The sequence below is a fragment of the Pipra filicauda genome, unplaced genomic scaffold, assembly GCF_003945595.2.
Source record: "Pipra filicauda isolate LSUMZ 115617 unplaced genomic scaffold, ASM394559v2 scaffold253_size2546935_pilon, whole genome shotgun sequence".
Classification (NCBI taxonomy): domain Eukaryota; kingdom Metazoa; phylum Chordata; class Aves; order Passeriformes; family Pipridae; genus Pipra; species Pipra filicauda.
In genome coordinates this window covers 724599-748852 of record NW_024104369.1, presented here as the reverse complement: position 1 = coordinate 748852, position 24254 = coordinate 724599, and the positions used below count along the sequence as shown (strand labels likewise).

General features: G+C 36.3%; 1 protein-coding gene across 2 annotated transcripts in view; it reads right to left on the bottom strand.

The window, feature by feature from the left end:
- The window catches only part of PSMD14 (proteasome 26S subunit, non-ATPase 14), a 46675-nt gene extending 32913 nt beyond the window's left edge, over positions 1-13762 (bottom strand). The window contains exons 1-4 of one of the 2 annotated variants that reach the window (XM_027734168.2): positions 13677-13762; positions 10444-10494; positions 8747-8833; positions 5901-5952 (exon numbers count right to left, since the gene is read on the bottom strand). In XM_027734168.2, coding sequence (XP_027589969.1) covers positions 5901-5948 — 48 coding nt within the window. In that variant the 5' untranslated portion in view covers positions 5949-5952; positions 8747-8833; positions 10444-10494; positions 13677-13762. Of the gene's footprint in view, positions 1-5900; positions 5953-8746; positions 8834-10443; positions 10495-12820; positions 13350-13676 lie in introns of those variants that run through there. The other variant, XM_039382072.1, reaches the window with a different exon arrangement.
- Positions 13763-24254: the final 10492 nt, after the last annotated feature.

Here is a 24254-nt window from a genome sequence, read left to right as displayed (position 1 = left end):
AATATTACAAATGAATAGGTGTAATGCAAAAGGCACAAGGATGTCTCTTCTTGTTTAGTCTTTTTTTCCTCGTGTTCTTTCTCATTATGGCTACACTCATTTCCTTGTCCAAGCTCCTTTGCCTCTTCTGGGGAAAGTCAGTTGAACTACACTGGCAATTAAATCGAGGAGAGAGAGAAGCTAATTGCCTAATTATTAGAAATATGGAAGTTGAAGATCTGAGGGCAAGAGGAGGCAGCTAAAAATGGTATCTAGAGTAAAACAGTAGATCAGAGGAAACTGATAATGCTCAGATGCAACCCACTAGCTTTTTTAGTTTTATGTTTGTTTGTGATTAAAATGTGAGGTGCGAATGTAGTGCAGCCATCTTACTGGAAGACAGCCTTTATAACACAAAATACACCGAGTTTAAGTACAATGATATGACTGCTCCTAAACCAATTCTATCATATTTCTATCTCCCTCTCCCATGAGCCCTTTAGGATATAGACCACATTACAATGAATCAACTCTGCTCAAAGGTAGGCAAAATATACTCTGCCTTTAGCAGTCCCCAACAACTTTCAAATAAGCCTAACTCGACCCATGGAGTTATTGCCTTCAGTGTAAGCAGAACCTGTAAACAGGCCACACCTGTACCCTAAATTTCCTATGAAGCTTTCACTGCACAGCCCTTCACTAAAACACTAATCAATGCAGTAAAATACTCATCCCAGACTATGAAAGAAAAACAGCATATTTACTATATCTAAGGTGGTTATTATCTCCTTAAAACAAAATCATATATTTTGGATATATAAACTGATGCTAAGACTTTCTACAGAAGATAAGGTAGGCAATCGATTAAGTCTTCTTAATTTCTTATGGAAGTTGATGTTGGATGTTTTTAATGGATGAAAAATGTCAGTCACTGATAACATTCTTTTATTCTTTAAATGGGTTGATAGCTTCCAGGGAAAAAAAGTAGAACTGGAATAAACTGCCTAAATTGTACACCATCTCACCTACTGGGAGTTACATTGGAATTCCAGAAATAGTAACATCCTTCATACTTGAGAACTTCGCTGGAAAATGTCTCAGAAGCAATGGCACAGAAATGATGCACAATTTTAAGAGCTCTAATTCAGATTTATTACCCTGGCAGAGTAGTGTCAAAAGGCGTATCTGAAGCATCAAATACATGTGAGAAGCAGACAATAGTGCATCACCACAATTCAAACCACACAAAGAAAGAGACACAGAAAGGAGAAAGTAGTAGAGGTGCAAGAGATACGGAGATACAAGAACACTCTACAGCTTTTCAAGGAAAAAAGCACTTCATTAAAGACAACACATTTGCATCCTTCAAATTAACATACAACCTGTTTCAAGAATCAATAAACCAAAACAATCTTCAATAAGATGTATGCTTTTTTTCCTGGTTGAGTTTTTGGTGTGGATTTTTTTTGGAGAGGAGGGATGGAGGTGTCTGGGTTTGTTTTGGGTTTGAGTTTTTTTATTGTTGGTGGGTTTTTTGTTTACATATGGAAGATGTAAGATGCAAGAACAAGTCATGTACTTCAAGAGACACATCATCTTAACGAAGTAATCCAAGGAAACTTGCATGTAATTCTTAATTGGGAATGATCTACACTGAGCCTGACCCTTCTCTGCCTGCCAGAGCACCAACTCCTATGCAGAAGTCCTGCAGAAGAGTGCACTGTGTTCTTCTTTAATAACCATCCTGCCTAGATCAGCAGATGAAACAGAACTTTAGATTAGCAGCAGGTCTCTCAAGTTCCTATGGTGCCACAGATTTACTAAATAGGATAAGCATGTTCTAAAAAACTCATGATCATACAAGGGGAAAAAGGTTCCACAGCATCAAACAGTGCAATGCTTGAAACCTCATAATCAAAGTGACAGTTTTCAAGTGCCATTTACAATGCCCTAATCTGGAAACATCCCAGCTAACCCATCTGATCAACTATTTCACAGATGGAAGCACTTGATGGCTAATTGGCAAGTCCATGATTCAAATAAAATAGCTATCTGCACTTCTATTTTCTATATTCCAACTCAAGGTGTAAACACTCCTTACAAGATACAGGTCAGTTCTCTGTCTCCCCCTCCCTTCCCATTTGGACTTTTTCCCTTCCCCTCTGTCATCAAATATGTTAATTCAAAAATACAGAACGAGTTTTATTTTTCATCTATTGTACTAGAACAGTTGTCTGCATGAACAGAACAGTGTAAATAAATATTTTCAAAAATCCATCAAGTAATGAAAAATTACTTCAACAGCATTCTTAAGAAGTGTCATTGTTTCACTGCTTCCTATCACATCTGGATTCAACATGTGCTAGCACGGACAAGAACTTGTATTGCTTGGACTGTTGTTCTGAAAGTGTTGGGGAGAGAAAGCTCGGCTAAAAATACACTTAATTTGCTCACACCCTTTAACAATACTCAGTAGGATTGCCTAATAGAGGCATATGTGGAACTGATTTCACTAGCAAACAATAGTTCAGCATACAAAATGAAGAGGAGTATTGCTCCAAATTCCTGCCTGCTACATAAGTAGAATGCTTTTACGTACCCCACAAAGCCTGTTAATTTGTCTGCAGCAAATGTACAATGCAAAGTAAAGTACTAAATCACTAGTGAAATTCTGTGGTAGGCAGTATTCCAGGGGGAAGAACAGGGAGAGATGGAAATGAATCAGGAAAAGAAGATAACTAGAAAAACCCTCAACATGATAAAGGGAAGGAGAAGAAAGAGAGACGACCATACAAGCAAAGAAAAACAAGGGCATTGCCAAAATCTTAATTTCCATTAACTATAGGGGGGGAAGTGAAAGTAATAAGCATTTTCTTTGGGACATCACAACACTTTCAATCTTTTACAGTTTCCCTACATCTTTTTGAAAAAGCTTCCATGATTGGTTCATCTTATGCATTTACCACAAGAGCAGAAATTCAAGACAATAAGAGGTTATTTCCCAGGTGTACAACACCAGCCATGTAAGACAAACAATTTCTGCATAAGAAAGTGTTCCAAAGAAGGTCATATTTTTGGCATCAAGTTCAAAACTAAATACAGGTACCTTCCCATAAAAAGAACACATAGTTAATGACCAAGTGCACTGTCAGAAAATACTATGAATGGCTTATGTAATGCCAAAAGCTATAAGGTTCTCTTCCCCCTTCCTCTCTTGTCCACCTGCTGCCCCACAAAGACAGTCCTTTGTCCATCTATGACTAAAAGAGAAGACATGGCTCAAGATTTCTAAGCCACAAGTCACTGGAGGGAAAGCTTATTGTTGAAATATCACTTGAAGATTACTTCCTTAAAGGTTTGTTTATCAACCATATGATGACAGGCTTAGGGCAGATGCAACTTAGAACTGACCACCTCTGGATAAGTGAAGGCCAATCAGCCACTCAGTAGCATCCTGAAGGAGCAAGTAGTAAGAAAAGAGAAACACAAGTGCAGTGAAAGTAGTTCTAGAGTAGAATACAGTACACAAAAAAATTTGAATAGAATATTGCAAAAACACTAATTCAAAGAGCATTTGGGACAGTATATTTGAGTTTGGAAATGAAGAAAAAAACCCAAAAAACTCTAAACAATATAATAATCAGAAGAGGCACTTTTACCAAGGTGAAAGAGCTGAGAAAGTACTGCTGAAGAAGCTAAAGCAAGTCAATGAGAAAGAATGCCTTGGCAGAGACCAAGAAAGAACTGTGCTGACCAAGCATCTGCTGTTACTTTAACATCAGTTACAGAGAAATCAAACGGACTGACAGCATACCTTATGTGATGCAGTCCTCTTGCTAAGCAGACCCCTAGCTACAAGCAAAAAATAATGCCCAAATTATGTGATAAAACTACTTTGAAAATGCCTCTTCTTCTACCAGACTATACACACAGATGATTCTTATGCCAGCAAGAATGACTCACTCAGATGTTTTTACTATGTTCAACCTTTAAAGCAAGAGCTCAGAACAACTGTGACACAGTAATAAGAAAAACAAAAACCTTTGTACACTCGTTTAAAACACTTTAGTGAAAACAAATAGTGATAACTGTTTACTTTCTAGCACTACAAAGTTTATTCAAGAAGTATCCGCCTTCTCTCTTCTAATTCAAAGACACCTGATTCTCTCTGGACTATCTCAATCTCAATTACTAATCAATTGATACTCAGAACAGAAGTAACCTTTGAAGGTCCATTGAAACACAATACTTTAAGGACATAAAAATATTTTTTTTTAAAGCTTTCCTACTGATTCAATAAACCAAAAGACTATAAAAGTAGTCAAGACATCCAGTGCAAGTAGCAACTTGTATAAAGAGCAGTTCAGTTTTCTGCCTTTTTTTTTTTAATCCAACACATACTCATCAACTCATTTAAGAGCAGCTTTGCAGGCCAAAGCTACCAGAGGAGTTCAAAGCTTCTTCTGGATGTTATATTCTATTGTCTGCCACAATTTTCTAGCAAACTTTAAGATAAGATGAAAAATTCAGAAAACAGTAGAGAGTTAACTGTAAATTTGAAAAACAGCTTTGATATGCGTCAAGTTCAGAGAGGACTAAGAAGTGAAAGCTTGAGAGATTAGACTGCACAGATGTTAAAAAAATGAAGAGTCATGAAGCAGGCTGGCAGCTCAGAGGAACAAGAGAAATAACTGTTTAAGAAAATTAAACTAAAAATAACTGAGGGCGGCTTGAAGATTCACTAAGAGAGCGTGAATAGAATTTTAGCTATAAAAAGGAAAAAAAATTATGCACCAAAAGTTACAGTTTATTTGGCAAAACACCTAGAGTTTGTAAATCAGCTTAGAATATTTCACCAAATGCTTCAGTATTAAACCCTCTTTGTAGTTATACTGGACACAAAGGCTCTACACACAAAGAAGCTCTGGGTTTAGCAATTTCAGTCATCCCAGAAGCAACCTGGCACACACATCCTGAAGTCCAAGACACACAGAACTGATTTCTCCAGAAGAACAAGAGTCTGAATTCTTGATTTAAAACAGAGCCCTGGAGGCAGATGAGGAAGGCAGAGAAAGGCCGGCTACTGCAGCCAGCCAAGACCTCAAAGAAAATAACACCGGAGCCCGTTCCTTAGGGAAATAACTCTTCCTACAAACCTCAAACAAAGAAGTTCCTAATTATTTTTTTCCCCTGTATCCACAGTGATCAGCACAATGGAATAAGATCAGCTTGGTTTTATTTTTGAAGACTGCTGGCCATGCCACTTGACCAAGGCAAAAAGCACTAGGACTTGCTGCAGTGGCAGGAGAAGCCATATAATGTGAATAGGTCTCTCACTGAAACAGGACAGCTGGCAGGGAAGCTTTTTTCCTGTGAGTAATGTTACAGCAGTGAGGACAACAGTCAACAAGACACAATAAAACACACATATAGGTGGCTACAAGTACCTACAAGTGATAAATTCGGCTCAAATTACCTCTTGAAATTTACGTATACTTCAGTATCTTATAATGCCCCATCACAAAGTGATCCAAGGACTGAAATACATCATTTATGAAGGAGCAGTGGATACGTTCTGCCATTTAGAACACTCTTCATGTTCTGAAATTCCGTATTATGGTAAATTGATTTTTTAAAAATTTTTATGTGTTTCCAATGCTTTTCAATTCAAACTTTAAAATGTTCAGACACCAAATGAAAGGTTTATAAATGTTATGTAAACTCAGTGCCAAAACAAGAATTCATACTGACAAAAAAAAAATATGTCAGGCTATAACAATGATTTGCATACACATAAACAATTCCTAGAGTCAAAGATCATTACTATGAACTGGGTTTTTTTTTTGATGCTGCTTTTAAATATAAGAAAAGAAATATTCCAGAATTGATTAATATTAAAGATTGACAAGCTATATACTCACCTGTCCGAGCCCAGGCATACCTCCTCCCAGCCGCAGAAGTCTATCCATATTTCTAGAAAAACAGAAACAAAGGAAAAATGTTCCCAAGCTCTGAAATGTTTACTAAATTGCTATCTATATAATTCACCTTCAGTCACTGAGTATGTCAAAAATATTGGTGGTAATTACAACACAACATCAGACTTCCTGTTAATTAACACCACATATTAATTCAAGAAGCTGTCTTCCATGCTAATTAACAGACTTTGTTTTATTGCTTTGGTTTTGGGTTATCCCCAGTTCTGAGGACAAGCATTCTTGTCAAACTTCTGAAAACTTTCCTATCATTCAATTAATTGGGGGATTTTTGTTGGTTATGATCAGCACCTACAGCCAAAAAGTTCCTAAAACTTTATTCCTAAAATTTCCTAAAACAAATTTACTTCAATTTGTTCAAAAATCATGAATAAAAATGTTAAAGTAAGGATTTTAGCATCCTCATTAGTAAGTTCTGTGCTAATTAACTTACAGCTTGTCAGTTATCATCAAAACTACATGTGAAAGACACTAAGCAGATTATGGATCTCTGAATTAGCATCAAAAGCTTTTTTTAATGAACTCATTATACTAAAAGAAATACTGTAAAGTAAACATTTAATGTGTATATAGTTAGAAGACTAGTGACAGTACAGTCACTTAATACATTTCCAGTGTTGCATGTGCCATTGCTTTAGCACAAGATTATTCCAATCAATGCAACTTGTTACTTAAAAAAAGAAAACGCAGTTTTTGTGTCTTGCAAGTTTCAAAGGAGCGATCTCCAGGAATAAGAGCTGTTAAGGTCCCCCAGCTAAAAATATTACAGTGATGTTTCTTTCTCTGCATTTTTTTCACTTTCTATTGTTGAAACGACAACAACTATTTCATTGTGGATACCTAAGTACAGGTTCTGTCCCAGTTTTCACAGAACTTTATCCTGCTTTCTTGTCTTTTTCAACTTCCTAGCTTTATACAACAAAACTCAGAGATGAAAAAAAAACCAAACCCCAAATATTACTTTTTAAACAGCTGTCTTCAGCAAATCAAGCCATTTCCAAGGCGTATAGAAATTAAGAAAATGTTACTGGTTTATTTTATTCGTGAAATAGAAGATACAAAGTAAAGCATCAGAAACTATGATCTTAATTGGACAAGATTTAATACAACACAACAAAGCCTGTTTAGGTGATAAAAGGAAGTATGATGTCTGAAATACATTCATCCTCCAAATGGATGTTACATTACAAATAAGAGGATTATATACATGATTTCAGACTACATTAGCAATACTAATTCAGCAGCCCTCTTTTAAAAAGTAATTATGCAAAAGAACTTGAAAAATAAATTTGCTTTGTGTATTAAAAATAAAAGTCTTCATGTTAAAGGTGCAAATAATCTAAGCTTCTAAGCACACAAAGAAGCAGCATTTTAATTCCTACTTTAATAATTTCATAACAATATCAAAGATACATGAATCAATAATACTTGGTCTATTTGCTAATTTCACTTTCCCAGTCCAATGCATTACCAAGCTATTAGTTTAATTTGATTAACTCCCTTAATTTTGTAGGTACATGTGAACCCAGCAACTGCAGCCTCAACTAACAGTAAGTGCTTTCTTAAAGCTCTATTGGCACTGTATGAATTAAAAAGGAGTTTATTAAAGGGTCAATGGTTATCCTCCTCTTTTTCACAGTCATTGAAACCAAGTTTCTTTATTAGAGGCAAAAGCTGCACACAGTGCATATACTTTTCTATCCTGAACTACAACAAATTCCAAATCAAGTTGTAGGATTTCTTGGGAAAGGTTAAATTGCTGTTTAAAGCTATTATGTAAGCATATGTTAAATGGCTTCAATGAAACAGTCACAATGTTACCATAAATTAACGCCAACTACATTTCATTTTACCCGTGTGGTAGATACTCCTCCATTGAAACACACAATGATTCATCTTCTGTGACACTAATGAGGGCTGAAGAGTAACTGAGAAGTAAATTTAAACTACTAAAATTATTATTTTAATCCATCATGATTGTAAGAAACTCTTGGTCTCTACAACTGATAACCATAAAACTGGGCGTTCCTACAACTACACAACTTCCAAAAACTGATGAGGTGTATTACCTATGTACTTCAAGAAACGATATTGAATAATAAATCTTTTAATGCAAGTGAAAAGCAATAGTTAGTACTAACTAGTTAATATTTTATTTACACAGTTTTTTCCAGTTTCTAACTCAATAGAACAGTACATCATTTATAGAAGCATATTTTGCCATATTAAAGTTGGATTAGACTAATGCATTAAACAAGCTGATTATTTATCAGCAAAACCTTACCAAAAAATCTCATTGCTTTATACAATTGGAGAGATGCAACATTTCCCACCTAACTATCACTGACTAATCACTGAACTGAGATATTCAGATTTTTAAGACAGCGGCACAAACAGAAAGTCTCCAAAAAACAACTCTAGATGCACTGCAAATTGTTTCACTAGCTCCATGAGTTGACTCTGGTTAGAGTTGTGGTAACCACTACTTTACTTGCCTATTTGTAATTGAATATGTTTTAGTAGGTTATAGCATATTTGGACCTAAACGTATTTGTTTACTCTGTATAAATATCTGAATAATTTAGGTTAGCGAACCAAATCAAAACTACTTTTAATTTTTGTCAATCCACTGTATCTAAATATTATTTCAGCCATAAAATCCATTTACGAAACAGTGTTTTTGTAAACCTTAAAACAGTTTAAGCAAAATTTTTAGACCTTAATTAAGATAACTTTAGCCTTTACAAATAAAGCAAATATGCATTTCTAACCTGGTGCTTAGCAGGAGTGATCACAGATCAAATGTGGCAGCAGCTCCCACTTTTTGACTGTAAAGATGACACCAGTAAGTCTCTTTCCTACACAAGGAAATAGAAAGAAGGGGAGAAAACCGGTAAAATTCAGAAACAGTAGCCCACGTAAAAAGAAATGTTACATGGATGACCCCCAAAAGGACAAAGCATCACTGAAGAATAGCCCAAAGAATGTTTGCTGGGTTTTCTTTTTCCTTTTACCATATAATCTCTTGAAGTGGTATATGCCACATCTTGCTCAAGTATCCATAACACTGAAAGAAATTTCCAAGACTCTCAAAATGACATGTAAGAGTATTATAATAATCCATTTATGCAATTTAAAGCTAATCGATTGTTTAAAATGGCGTTAGAAAGTGAAACCATGGTCCTTTTTCACTATTTAGAAGACCTTGTCTAGCTAAGATGACCTAAGCACCAAGGTTAAGAGCAGTCTGCAGGTACAGATAGTTTTGTTTATTTCTGCAGGAGCAGTTTGTGTGACTGGAAAAGTCACAGAGTCTTTTAGGTTTGCCTGAATTCAGGTTGAGAAAGGCTGCTTCACACTCAATTTAGGAATTAAAATTCATGTTATCCTCCTCTCAGAGAACACTGCCCACTAATTGCATCCACTCAATCATTTGTAGAGCAGTGTTTTAAAACAGATCTGTGAAATGATCTGTGGCCATGATTTGATAGACATTTTTTTCAATGTCAGTGTTAACATAAGGAGCAGTGGGGAAGCTGCTGCTGCTTACCAACTTGATGCTGCTTTCTCAGTACTGCCAGGACAGCCATTTGTGCAGCCTTGCAGTAAAACTGATAGGCTAACAAAAATGTTGGTTTTAACCCTGTTCACTTCCCTGAGACGATTCACACTGCATCCCAGAAACAGTTGTCTTGGTGTAACAGAAAAAGAGGTCTTGGAAGAGCTGATTGCTTCTAACACTAATCCAGACTCCAGAAGACATTTTATGTCAAATCATTCTTTAAGCTAAAGCTGCCCAAAGACTATGTGGGTTTGGGGGTTGGTTTTGAAGTTTTTGTTTGGGTGGGGTTTTCTGTTTTGCTTTGTTTATTAGTAATTGAGGTAATTTAACAGAGACCCTTTTGAACCTTATCTCAAAGTAGTACAAGAGCAAAGAAAGATGTGTTCACCTTCCTGGAAAGTTAGAGGAGAAAGAACAAATCAGAGTTTCTCAGTGCTGACAGCTTGGGGTGGAATTCCACTAACAATTCAAATGAAAAGTTACTATACTTCTAACAGCTTTGCAGAAGGAAATGATCCTTTGCAGAAGGAGAGATCACATGAACCAGGACTACAACAGCCAGCAGAATAGGCTACAGCAGAACTGGATCCAGTTCTTCAATTGGGCTTCAGTTATAACCCAATTCACTTTTAAGAGGCTGGCCACCCAGACGACTTGCTTTCCCTTCCCCACTTACTACAAGGGTATTAAAGAAACAGATCTCTGTGAGCTTGGTCTGTTCCCCCGAGAAGCACACAGCACGGTCACCTATACCTGAGAATTTTTCCTCTCCCTCCTACAAAGTGCAAAAAGCTAGTTTTGATTATGCAACTTACCTATTGTTTTTTTCCCTACATTTGCACACACATACACACGCATATAAATAAAAGACAGAAAAGTAAACAAACAGTTTACAGTAAATCTCACCTCCTTTCCTTCCAAAGTCAGCAAAGGTATTTTGATAATGTTTCCTTCAATCTGCAAGGAAGAGTTAACAGTCTCTGTTTAAAGTAAGGCTTTAAGGAAGTGAGTAAACGTATCAAATAGTTCCATATCAGGAAAATGCAAAAGGACAGTTATAATTATAACAAACTTGTATTTTGGTGCAACCAGGATTTGGATGACATACACTCATCACTGAGATTATTATGTTAACTAGTGGCTTTAAAAAATGAATTAAGTAGCTTCTCTGCTTATGAATGTCTATGATTGAAACACTTGCACTAAAAAATCTTGGTCATATATTGGTCATGTATTTAAAAAATCCATGCTTCCATTGTTGTAGTTTTAACTGTCCTGGCCTCAAAAGGGAAAAGTCTGTGGATATTAATAATGCAGTGAAAGTATACACAGAGCATCTCAAAACTGACCTGAAAACAGAAATTTTAAAACCCATGCCTAATATTTGCTCATAATACTACTGCTAGGTAACTGTAATAATTGGAAAGAGCTGCCCATTTGGAGAACTCTGGTTCATCAGTCAGTTGTTCGTTGGTACTTTCAAGTTACTTAAATGGTGACTCTTAATAATGAAAACATTTTTCCTTAGGTAACATAGGGATGAAGTTATATAAAAGGATTATGCACAAATGTATATACACATGTAGGTATAAACCAACAGCTACTGTGTTTATACTTGGCATGTTTCAGCATGTATTTTGAAATCAACTTGAAACACGATCTTAAATTACGGTATCTCTTTGCATGAGAAACATGAGTTTCACACTACAGTGCACTATTTTTATCTAGCATTAACACTCCATGATGCGATCCCTCAATGAAAGACAGTTCTTCTGGGTTGGCAACTTTTGAGTTAGTAAAAAAACAACTATCAAAATCAGCTTCGACATACACAGAAAAGAAAACACTGGCTACTAAACTGCCGTATTAGTGGAGAGAGTATCAGGCTTGACTCAGGTGACAGCAATTTACTTCACAATTTGTACACTGAGGGACTTGATGCAAATCATTTCATCCTCGAAAACTCAGTTTCTCCACCTGAGACTACATAATAATCTTTGTACAAGCACTTCCAGGTCTCCCGTTGAGAAGTTATACATAGTAGATGATCAACAATTTTATTAACAGCAACTAAAAAAGTGGTTTAAGGTTTTTGCTGCAACTGTAACCATTTCAGCTTCACTAGGGATGATAAACAGCTACAAGGGCAAATCAGTTGAGAAATTACATATTGCAGAAAAACATCATTTTGCCAAGAAAAGAACAGGTAAAGTCATCAAACCAGAACAGATACTTCACATATGAAAAGGCAGAGAGGGGGCGGGGCTAGTCTATCTTCCTATACATTCTGTGTGAAAAGAGAAAAAAACAATATTGATGTTACCACCAACTGTCAGTCACCTGTTCATTAAAGCTAAAGATTAATTTCATGAATGAGTGTAGTCTCAGCAGTGCAAGTCCAGAATTACACAACTATTTTGCTTCTATAATGTGCTCAGTTCTATAAATCCAGATCCTATTTCAAGATCACATAGACCTGAATCTCAACAGACATGAACTGGACGAGAAGGTCTGCAGGTTCTAGACTCTGCTTTCTGACTTCTAGAAGTACAGCAAACGTAATTCTACTACGTTCATTGCTGAGCTGGAGTTACTGAAGTAACACAGACTGAAACAAACTACTCTAAAGCTACTAAAGCATATTCACACCAAACTTACAGGTAAGCAAAGATTCATTAACAAGTTGCATCACCACAGAAACCCACAAAATTAATCTTAATTTTATGCTACATATAAAGTAACAGACTTTTCTGAAATCTGCAGAAAGGCAACACACAACTATTGTGGAACCATCCCACCACCAACTCCAACAAATACTCATCATACCAGTTCTCTATTATTCAAGGTATTCTCAATACCTGTCCTTTCCTAAATCATTCTCTTCCATCATCCTAGATGTTACAAGACAGTTGTAGATACTATTAGTATATACCCCATAATGCTTGTCAAGAGTGAATCACTTCCAAGAAAGCTTACAAACTAATTTATATGTTGGTGTTATTTAATGCTAATTTTAAAGCGTTCCCTAGTTTATAATTTTCTAAACCATAGATATCAAATGAATATCACTGACATGGCATGTGTTAACAGGTGATTTTCCATTAAGCTACAGGCTAAACTCAGTTGCTCAAAGTCACACAAAGTGATTCAGAAGCAATTCATATGCAAGCCAGTTTCTGAATTTCTTCAAACACAGATATTTTTCCATGTTTCATTAAGGTCACAAACAGGCAGACAGTACACCTCAGACTCACAGGCTGAAAGCTTTAAGATGAATACAAACCTGTCAGACTTTTCAGCTTGCCTAGTACCATTTCAGTTATATACAGCTTTCAAATACATTTACATAAAACTTCTCTCTAAAAAGTAAATCTCAAGCCCTGTGGTTTTCTGTTTTTCCACAGCACACCTAAACCAAGTGCAACTGCAAGAGATGACACCAGCATATACGCAGATTTGCCCAACTGTTTACAAGTATCCAACTATATTACATAAAGTTGTTCCAAATCCGATACTTAAGTCGGCTGCATCCTAGAAACAGGGCTGTTAAATTTTGTTTATCGCTCCTTTTCTACTTAATTCTGCTTCTTTCTCCTTCGCGTATCCCAGCCAGTGCTTTGCCCTAACTTCCCCTCCCTCTCCGGCTCCAGCTGCAACACTGCCGGGGATCGCGGCACCGCTTCGCTCCGGGAGCAGCAGCGCTGCCGCCCGTGAGGCGTCTGTGTCGCGGCCCAGAGCGCACAGCAACCCCGCTCTCGGCGCTGCCGAACCACGACAGGCCGGGGCGGAGGCGGCCCGGCCGCGGGGCCCGTGCGGCGCCGAGGCCCGGCCGAGACCAGCAGCGGGGCCCCCCTGCGCCGCTCCCCGGCCCCTCCCGCCGCCTTCACCCGCCCGTTCGCAGCCGCCCTGGGGCCGCCGCTGCCCCGAAGCGCCCGGACCTCCCCGGGGCGCAGCCCGCACCAACACGAGCGGGCCCCGCCGACCCCCCCGAGCCGGTGCCGCTCGCCAGACCCGCCCCGTCTCGCTCCCTCAGCACAGCCCGCGTCCCCGCCCGGCGCCCGGGCCGCCCCCCACTCAGGCCGCGGGCTCCCCGAACACCGCAGAGCGGGGGCGGCCGCCCCGGCGGGCCGGGCCCTCACCTGGGCCGGAGCCGCCCGGGCCGCGGTGAATCAGCCGGATCTCATTCAAACCGAGCCCTTCCCGGTTCACAGGGCACCCGGCGGCGGCTTCCGGCCCCGCGGCCCGCGGGGAGGAGCTTCCGAGAGCGGAGAGCTCGGAGAGGCGAGGGCTGAACCGAAGCGGCCAAAGCTGCTGTGCTGAGAATGCTGTGGGGTCACTTCGTCCGCAGCTCAGGGTCACGCTGCAGCCGAATGTCACTAGTGCTCAAACAACGAGACAATAGGGTGGCAGAAGAACCAACGAATGTGTCATCGAGTCAATAAAAGGATGGGAACAGTGCATGTACTCTCTCAAAAACAGTGTTACAGAAAATAGGAGGATTTAGAGAAGAGCAATGAGAGTGGCCATATGCATAAAACTAGCAGAAGCAGAAATGGGAAAGAGTGAGAGGTTTTGCCAAACTAAGACAACTGGGAGATAGTCAGGCAAAAGCATGCTGATGAATGATGCAAATTTCTCTGATGCAAACAGAGAAGCAAAATGGAATTTCTGTTATCCTCATGTTAAGGGAGGAGCAAAAACTCTTTTGTAAATTAAAAGAGGAAAATACAAGGCCAAGGAAATACTTTTCCTGACGGTATGTGATCAAGTTGTGAATCTCAATGCCTCTTATGAACTTAAGGCTAAAACAATAATTTTTTTTAAAAGTTGATTGATATCTAGTTACTGAAATATTGCAAATATTTTAGGAAGTATTGGAACAACTTAACCTATAAAAGCAATTTATTAGGACTCTATAATGGAGTTTCTGCCATGAATGACCATGAAGAGCCTTGTGGTTTGTTTGACAACTCCTTTAAGAACTGAGAATGTAATATTAGAAGATGATCAGCATTTTCTGCTCACAGACTAACTACATGGAAGCAGGTGACAAGACACTATGTTATAAATTATACAGAAATAACATCAGATACAGATGCGGTCACCACTCCCATGACACTTTAGCAGAAGTGGAAGTTTTAGGGTTTTATATCAGGAAGTATAAAATTAATCAAAAGAAAGGGAATTACCATGATACATACTATTCTGTTTTTTAAGAGGGGCCACCTTTTTGAAAAGCAATATTCTTATAATGGTCTCTTCCATCCCTTTTCAGCTTTACTAGGCTGAGGGAATCACAAGAGTTAAAGTTTCCAAAAGATTCTTAAAAAGCTAAAGGGTTAAAATGTAGTTTACATTTTGGGTCAGTCATTTCTTTTTCATGTTACTAATGCAAAACCTATTAGTGGAGTTTATTGCTGCACCCACAGCCAAATTACTCAGAAACAAAGAGTAAAAAAAAAAAAATCTATGTGTGTCTGTGTGTATGTCTATCTATGTATGTGCCTCAAACAGAAGAAAACTTGCATCCTGCTTCAAACAGACTGTTACGTTCTTTCCTGTTTTAACCTGACAAAACTTAGCTCCTGTCTTGAGGCTGTATTTTGAGACTTGTGCATGTCTTAATGTTCTCAGAAGTCATTATAGTAACTATGTGGTCAAAGATTTTTGTTTTAGATTAAATTATTGAGGTAAAGAATTAATTTAGTGAACTGAAATGCTTTATATATTTTGCTGGTTTGTACCATGATTTTAAGAGCAATCCTATTATTCCTTCATGTTCACTGGAATTCTAACTCCTTAATGAGAAATACTCATTATATTTCAGTTCTCACTCTGCAGTCATGTGTCTTTAAGGAACTCTGCACTTCTGAAAAAAGAAACACAAATATTTATGAAAAGTGAGCATTCCTCTGGGTTAATATGTATAAGAAAGAAAAACAACATAGTTACATCTTTGTATTATGCCTATACCCACTGACTTAAATGAGCAATGTCATTTCAACCCATTTGAAAATTTAGCTCTTCTCCTTTGAAATACAAAGTGTAACAGACTTTCATTGTTATTCCTAATTACATTTCAAATCATAGTATTGACTTTTTTAATATATACATTTATTGAAATTTTATAAATAAGTATAGTTACAGAAGAAGGAAAAAAAGGAGAAAATAGGAGAAATATTTACATTAGAAAGTATAGTGAATTAATTGGATATATAAAGGCAGTATCATGCTTGGTACTTATGACAGATGGTATTTTATATTTTTATATAAAAAAGATATATTCTTAATTGTATATGTCAAAGGAAAGAGACCATATGTTGTTAAACACTTCCAAATTGTCATTTAATCTGAAGGGCACTCACTCGCTCACATGCTACTGAATCCCTTATTGTTTTGGTCTAACCAGCGTTAATCGATAGAAGATTTTATTTATTGTTTTGCAGTAATGTAGTGCTAAATGAAAATGTTCAAGGTTTGTTCCCTTTTTTATTACTTGGATGGCTGTCATAAGTGATAAAAACTTCCTTTGGCTGGACACTTACATTCCTTCTGTTTTCCCCATGCTAACCTATCCTTGCTTGTCGTGAAGTGATCAACAGGGATCAGACTTGATAAGAGATCACACCATTTTTTCCTAACTCCTGGTATATAATTTCCCCTCTAAGTCTGTTTGTGATTGGATTAAAGCAGCAATATTGCTGAAGCTCCATAATTAAATAATTTAATTTTACAAAGCTGAGTGATAAAATTTAAGAGTTGTGTGTAGAACGAGAAGAATGCCTTGAGAGATTGGCCACAATTTTCTTGCAAATCATATATATCGACAAATATAGTCCTAGTTTGTGCTAGGACAGGATGAAATCTCCAGGTCTGAGATATAATATATATTAAAAAAAAAAAAAAAAAAGAAGGAAAAAACCCCAAACCCCCAACAAACCCAACAGAAGATACAGTTTTAGAAAGCCTGGTATTAGAACACAGGATGCACTGTGGATTGGACAAAATATTAGAGTTGTAGGTAGTTTTATTTCTATGTTTAAACATGTAGAACAGAGTATAGGGAATGAATATACATCAGGGAATACAAGATCTGATGTCATTCTTGTGAGAGGATAATAGAGTCAGAAGCACATTTTTTTTGGTTTTTTTTGCTTAGAACTATGTTTGGCTTAGAACTATTACTGAAAAAGTAATGGAGGAATAGTAGCTTCTTGAACTGCAGCCTTTCACCGCAGAAATGGACTGGAGCTCTGTCTTGGCAAACCTGTATATAGGGAAGTGGTTTCTTCTGTTATACTTGGCAAGCACTCACACAGTTAGAAGTGCTGATGGTAACCTCTGTGACATCCCCAACAGCTTGTACAATGCTTGATCAACTCCTTGCTGCATATAGAGTAGTAACAGGTCTTGTCACAAACAATGAATAAAATTTTACAGGATTAGTTAAAGATAGTATATAAGAGTGAGATTACTTTTTTTAGTCTTCTCAGCAGTTCTACAAATCAGCTGCAGAAGGCTGTTAGAGGCTTGAAAGAGGCTTCATTAATCATGAAACATATGATTATTGAAAACCTGCAAACAAAACTATTTGCATCTCTTCCAGAGCACAGACCTGCCCATTAAAGTATGACAAGTAAAAACTCATCTTAATTTGAGTGAGAAGAATGGTAACAATATATTTGGATATAATCCATCCCATTTTAGAAGGGAGAGGATATTAAGGAAGCAAACATTCCCTACAATGAGCCATAAAGACAGCCCCACCCCACCTCCAGTTGGTGCCAGAAGATCTTGTTTATATTGGAAGTTTCAGTATTCACCAGCCAATACAAGTTTCACATACAGTCCTAAAGGAAACTGGACTTTTGTCTTTTTATTTCTATTTAAAGTAATGTCTGAGTTGTGAGAACTAGCTACAAACCATCTGGAGAAGATAAGGCCAAGAAAAAAAATCAGTCTCGCTGGAAATGCTTGTGTTGGGGGTGTCTATGGAAAATTTTTATGAGGAAACAGAAGTGGGTTTGTGTCCCTGGCAATTGCAAAGGTGCTACTCTGTGAGAGACAGTTTATTTAAATAACTGTGTAGAAGACTGTAAATTGAAGACTGTAAATTAAGAGGAAGGTGGTATGCAAAGTGGACGTACTGTGGGTTTTTTCTGGATTACTGTGGGATGGAACACCTAATTACTACACTTAATTTCTTTTTTTTCTTTATTCAGTGAGAGATTTTCCCCTTACTTGCGACACAATAAAAATAATTTTAGACTTCATTTAGTACTTAAGATATTTCTGATATTGGACTGAAACATTGCTTTTAAAAGCACTGTGTAACCAGTATAATGCTTTTCACCAATTTTGGGTAGTGAGGGCCAAGAAATAAAGACAATCTACTCCTGTGGCTTTGTCTGTGTTAGGGAGTAGTACAGACTAGTAGGAACAAATGTGTAGGGCTAAACAGGAAACCATTCCATATTTATTTCAGCATTTTTTACTTTAGATAGCTGTAATTGAGTCTCATAGAGTGAATGCCCATTTGCAACCAAAATGTATTAAGCATGTTTCTGGTTTGCCATTTTTCATATGAGAGAATCCACTTCCAGCACTCACAAATGGCAAATCAAAACACCAAAATGCTTTGATGGTTTCCCTTTAAGGCACACTCTGGATCCTAACTTAAACAATCATGTAGATGCGTGATATGTATCATCTTTTTTTTTGTGACAGGAATTAACCAACAGTACGTAAAGACAAGATGGCAGAAAGCTGGAGAAGAGTGAAATAAAACTGAAGAAGGTGAAGTTGTCCATACTGCTACACATGGCATGCCCAAAGCACTGGGTATATACAATATGTTCTATGGAGGGCCTGAGGGACCTGTAAACTGCTAGATAAAAACCCATTCAGTGAATATTTTGATCCTCACAAGAGTGTCACTTGGGAAAGACACATTTTTTACAAGAAACCAGCTGCCAGATGAGACCATTGACCATTGTTAAGATCTTTAAAATAAAGCCAAGTAATGTGAATTGGAGCAGTTAACAGATGGATGAATTACTTGTGATATAAGTGATAACCAAGTCAAAGCAAGGTGAGAAAAGGACTTGACATTGCAAAGAACAGTGGATATTTGCAGGGCTAGTAAAGACTGCTTCCCAAATAAAAGTGTTAGCTAGTGGTGAAAGAACTGGAGTGTATCTAATTAAAAATGCATACCAAAGCATAAAGAGAGAATACTAGGGTAAACAAATGGCAGGGACCAGACTTGTTTTCAATAGATGTAAAATCAATCACAACATGGTGAAAAGGTCCTACACAAGAGGATCGGTGTCCTGTATACAATGAAAGCAGCCATTTTGCAGAAAATAGATTGCTTTCAATTCAACTTGTAAAGATATGCCTAAGAAAAGCTATCCATGACTATATGCTGCTGGAGGACATAGTGATGATGACAGCAGCGACTACAGTGACTTATTTAAAAGATGGTAGGGATGATACCATTCTATAAAATCAGATTTTCTGCTCAGCCAGAACATTTTCCTTTGAAATTACCTCACAAACAGGGATGCAATTTTTAGATTCTGGAAATTCTCTGATGACACAGAAGTAATGAAAAATTCCTAAATAGCTTCATTCTGCGGAGCTCTATATGAATGAAATAAATCTGTAGAGATTATATTACTCTAATAATCACAGAGATATAGCAGTGAATAAAGTATTTACACTCTTGGTGCCTCTAGAAAACAACGTTCTGTTCATCGTTTGTGATTTACCCTGTTACTCAGAACCTGAAAGAACCTGTACTTTCTAATTAAATAGAAACTGGAGCTGAATACAAAATAATGTATCCAACTCATACATTAAATTTGTGACTTCCACATAGTCTTCAGACTTATGCAAGCTATTGATCAGATCATGTTGACTCATCTCTTTAGGATGGTCTCAGTTCTTGAGGCCCATCAAGATACACTCCATGGCAATTTTTCCTCTTCATTACCCTGACACTTTCTTCCATGTCATCCTTTGTAGAAGTCTCTGCTATAATTATAAACAATAAAGCATGATGTCCTTGTTGTGTTTGGAAATTTTCTGAGGTAACACAAATTATAAATAGCTAGCAAAGATGAACCTGGACATTTCTCCTCTTTGGTTGGTTTAGAAAAATAGCTATTTTGTCAATTAAACACGTACATCATGCTTCAGTCAGCTCAATTTGTAACGTGAGACACTGGTAGAAGGAAAAGGAAACTAAAATATAGCATAATAGTTTCTTGACTGTACACAGTCTTTACAGTTTTGATCATGCCTTGTTCTGTGTTGATCACAGAAAAAATACTAGAAGTACATAGAAAAGGTTAGTTTCATTCTTGTAGTACCTGAATTGTCAGAAATATAATTTTTCAGGATGTTATTACCCTGAATAGGCAAGCTTCTTACAAACATTGAGAGAAATGTAATTTGGGTAGGCAGGGTACTTGCAATTGGCAATAAACTATTCAGGTAAAGCAAGATCCTTATTTTAGCTATATTGGCTATGTGCCATAAATAAATACAGTAGCAATTTATCTCACTAGCTATCTTGATTCAGTTGATTAAAGGCTATAAACTGACTTTAATTATATGTTGTAACAGTTGGTGTTTGGAGACCTAAATATTTGGGTCCATGTGGCAGCAGTTTGAGTCTCCATTGTAGAATGGATCTGAAGAAGCTCTTAGTACTGCCCAGATTTCTAATTTCAACCTTTTTTTTTTTTTCTAAATTCATATGCCTCCAGATTTTTTTCTTCATTTACAGAGCTGTGATTCTTTTAGCTTGACTATTAAACACTTTTTTCTTTTCCTATCTTATTCCATGTCCAGAGTTCAGTACAAGCACCAATTGAACCTAAGCCTTTTCTCTGCTAAGGTAGGATGTAGAAATTGGGATACATTTCAGGTATTTTTTACTAAGATAATGAAACACTAAGGTGTTTTATTTTTATCCTTGCAGAGAAGGTAGATGCAAATATTACACTTACACATGCTATTGTTTTATAAAATGATTTGTGCTTTTTTTTTTTTTTTTTGAGTTCCTGGGAACTAATGAGGCAACCCTCAGTAGCAGGTACTTAAGGCATCATTGGTCTGTTCTTTGAATAGTTTATGATAACTTTCAATTAAATTAATTTTAATTAAATTTAAACTTTATTATTTTATTTTATATTTAGTTACTCTGCTAAGAAGAGTAAATATTACTCCCTTGTCTGTTCTTGTTGTTTAAGTGTTATTCTCCACAGCATCATGTAAGTTATTATATTTTGTTTTGCTGATAAAAATGAGTCTAACTCCAGATAAGAATAATATTCAAGGCAAAAATAAATATCAAAGCTTGTTGTAATTAGCTAAAAAATAGAAACCAGATAATGGAAAATGGATATTCATTAGGTTTTATAAATTGTTGTGTTGCTGGTATTTAACTTGCTGGGTGGTTAAAATGTGATACAATATATGTTCTTTAATTCTGGTTTGGAGCCTTTTGAAGAAAATGGATTTGAATTATTATAGTAGAGAAACATCTTAAATTGTCTTGAGACCACAGATTTTTCTAGCTACCACAGATTTTTCTAGTTAAACCAATGTAACTGGTTTAATACCCTAGATAACTTAATGCACAGATCTAAATGACCAGTTATTGAAGTCCAAGAAAATACTTCAGAGTCTGCTACCTACTTTTGATCATATTCGAACTTGATACTAGCTCAAACCTTAAAGTTTACTTTTGGCTCTTGTTTTATTTCCAACTATTTGTATCAGTATATGGCAGTAGTTTTCAATCTCTTTTGAGCTGTGAAGTCATAAAAAATTTCAGTGGACTAGGAATTGCATTAGAAACATAGTTTAAGGACAAAAAATTAGTCCACAGGTCACAAAGTTAACATCAATGCTTTAAAAATGCATATATAAGTTTAATATATCTGAAATATAATATGATGATTCATATGACATAAAGGCAACAGGAAATTTTGGGTGGAATAAATGCAGTTGTTGATCTCAAGAGACTTTTTCTTACACCAATTATACTCCCTAGAAACTACCTCACCAGAGGCACCAGAGCCTTATAATAGTATTTTTGTGTAATTTAATAGCTTGAAGTTTTTGACTAGTGTTTATATACTTAAACAGTATTCCCCTTCTCAGTATTTGTCCAACAAGCTAATACATTTTTTTCCTCCTTTCAGCTTAGTTTTATGCTCAGTATTGAGAACATTTCCCTTCTTCACAAAACTTGGATATGAAAGTTAATTAAAATACATATTTCCAATTTACCTGAAAAATATGTTTAAGCAAGAGCGATAATATCCTTTAGCTAACAATTGCCTTTTATATTCAACATCCTTCACTTGTTATTTTCAGGAACTGTGGATAGCCTCTAAAAAATCAATCCTTTGTTGCATATTTCTTTATGAGCACAGATGCTTGCAACGTCTATTGAGTGACTGTAAATAACATCATTTTTAATTAGAAATGTGCTGATTTAAAACTGCCTGCTCATCTTAGCTCCATCTTTTAGGTAACTGGAGCTGCTAATTACTTTCAAAAACCCAGGTCAAATGGTCAGTATCTGAATTCATTAACCACTCAGTAAAATATCTCTCTCCCTCTAAAAAAGATGAAAACTTTACAAATATTTTTAAAGGTCAAATTTTGTGCTGCACTCTACCCATTGACTTTGTTCTTGACAATGGAGCTGAGATTTTGTAGTGGTAATAATACACAAAAAGTTAATATTCTTTAAATGAGTGATTGGTAAACTAGCTCTGTTCTTTTGTGTTGGAAGACAGCAAAATATATTCATAACTGTGTACATAAACTGTAACCTTAACGATCTCCATCCCTCTGAAACACATTCAAAACCAGTTCATTCAGATTTTCTCCATACAGTCTTTTATGTTTTTATTTTTCAAGTATGTAAGAGAAAAATAAATATCAGTAATAATCATCTCATGAAGACTACCAATTAATGTGTTCAAATAAGATAAAAATTGGATATAAAGCCCAAGACTTTTAAACCACATCTTCTTTTTGTCTGTGTGGGACATAACTTTTAAGGAATTTTTTTCTGGTTTTAATTTTTGAGAAAACAGTTTGAAGCTATTGTAACTTTTTATCTTGCTGACATTACAGAAGTTGTCCATTTTAGATCTGTATTTTTATGTGATGATATTGTTAGACACAGAAATACTTTAGTAACAATTTTGCAAATGCAAACCACTCTATCTTGAAGCATAAGAATAGGCTGCTCAGTGTGTGAAAAGCAACCATGCTTCTAATTCTTTGACAATACTTTTGATATTGCAGTTAGTTTTCAAACAGCCATTTAAGTTGGCGAGCTATTTACATTATTAACATGGTGTAGGACTTTTAATTTTGTGATACTTCTTTCAACTCTTCTTCATTTCTTGAGCAGTTGTTAAACTTTCTTCACTGCTTACCGTTAAAGTTCTAGCTACTTTTGATACTTCTGTTGTACTTTAAACTTGGTTTCAGATATACTAGGCTGATATGGATTACATTCATAAAAACAATATAAACAATATAAACAATATAAACAATATAAACAATATAAACAATATAAACAATATAAACAATAAAGTAGTGAGAGGTTTTTCCTTACTCTGCTTGTGTGATGCTATAATTACGTGCTGTTTGTAATGTAATTGTTTTGTTCCTAATTGCTTCTAGCATTATGCTTTACTATACAAATAGAAAAAATTCTTAATATCGAGTCTTTCTTATGACAGTAAAAGCAGCAATCCCTTATATTTTTTATATTTTTAAGGAGGAAGAATACACTCTACCTAGATTTGAACGTACAGATATATTGCTTCTTGAGGTCTTTGTCATTTTAGTAGTTAAAGAAACAGGGTGCTTTTTTTTTCAGAAGCTGAGTGCTAAACATGCTCTTTCATAAAACTTACTAAAGAGCAATGGTTTTGTTTTATTTTACATTGACTGATGCCAGTAGGAGGGGAAGGTATGTATTATTATGTAGTATTGCACACAAACTTATTTCATGTTTGCTTGGAGTATATATTTATATTTCTTTAGAAAAAAATGATTCAGATAGCTCTTCAAACACAAGGAAACACTGTGAATAATGCTGTCTTTCCCTTCTGAGTTACAAACATGTTCAATGTGACTCAAGCCATGGTTGCGTAAACCGTTCTACGATGCCCAAGGAACAAGAATCATAGAATCATTTAAGTTGGAGAAGACCCCTAAGATCAAGTCCAGCTGTTAACCTAACACCTTCACCACTAACCCATGTCCTTAAGTGCTACATCAACATGCTTTTTGAACAGTGATTCCACCACTACCTCAGGCATCCTATTTCAATGCTTGACCACACTTTCAGTGAAGACATTTCTCCTAATATTTTCCTAATATTGAATCCAAATCCCCCTGGCATATCATGAGACCAGTGTTTGGTCTTATTGGTCTGTATAGACAATCCAGACTGGCATGATCAGCTCATTTGGCAGTCCTCTTATTTTAGACCAGAACTGCCACTGCATTTCAGCACAGCACATAGTAAAGGTCTTGGCCACAAATGGGCATCAGAATTCTACGATACTTTGTGTTAATAGCCAAATGCTAAATTCTGCTTTAGTTAATTCTTCATCTAGTTGATTATATCGGGGATGTTATAATTCATATGAACTAACAGCAAGAAGGTC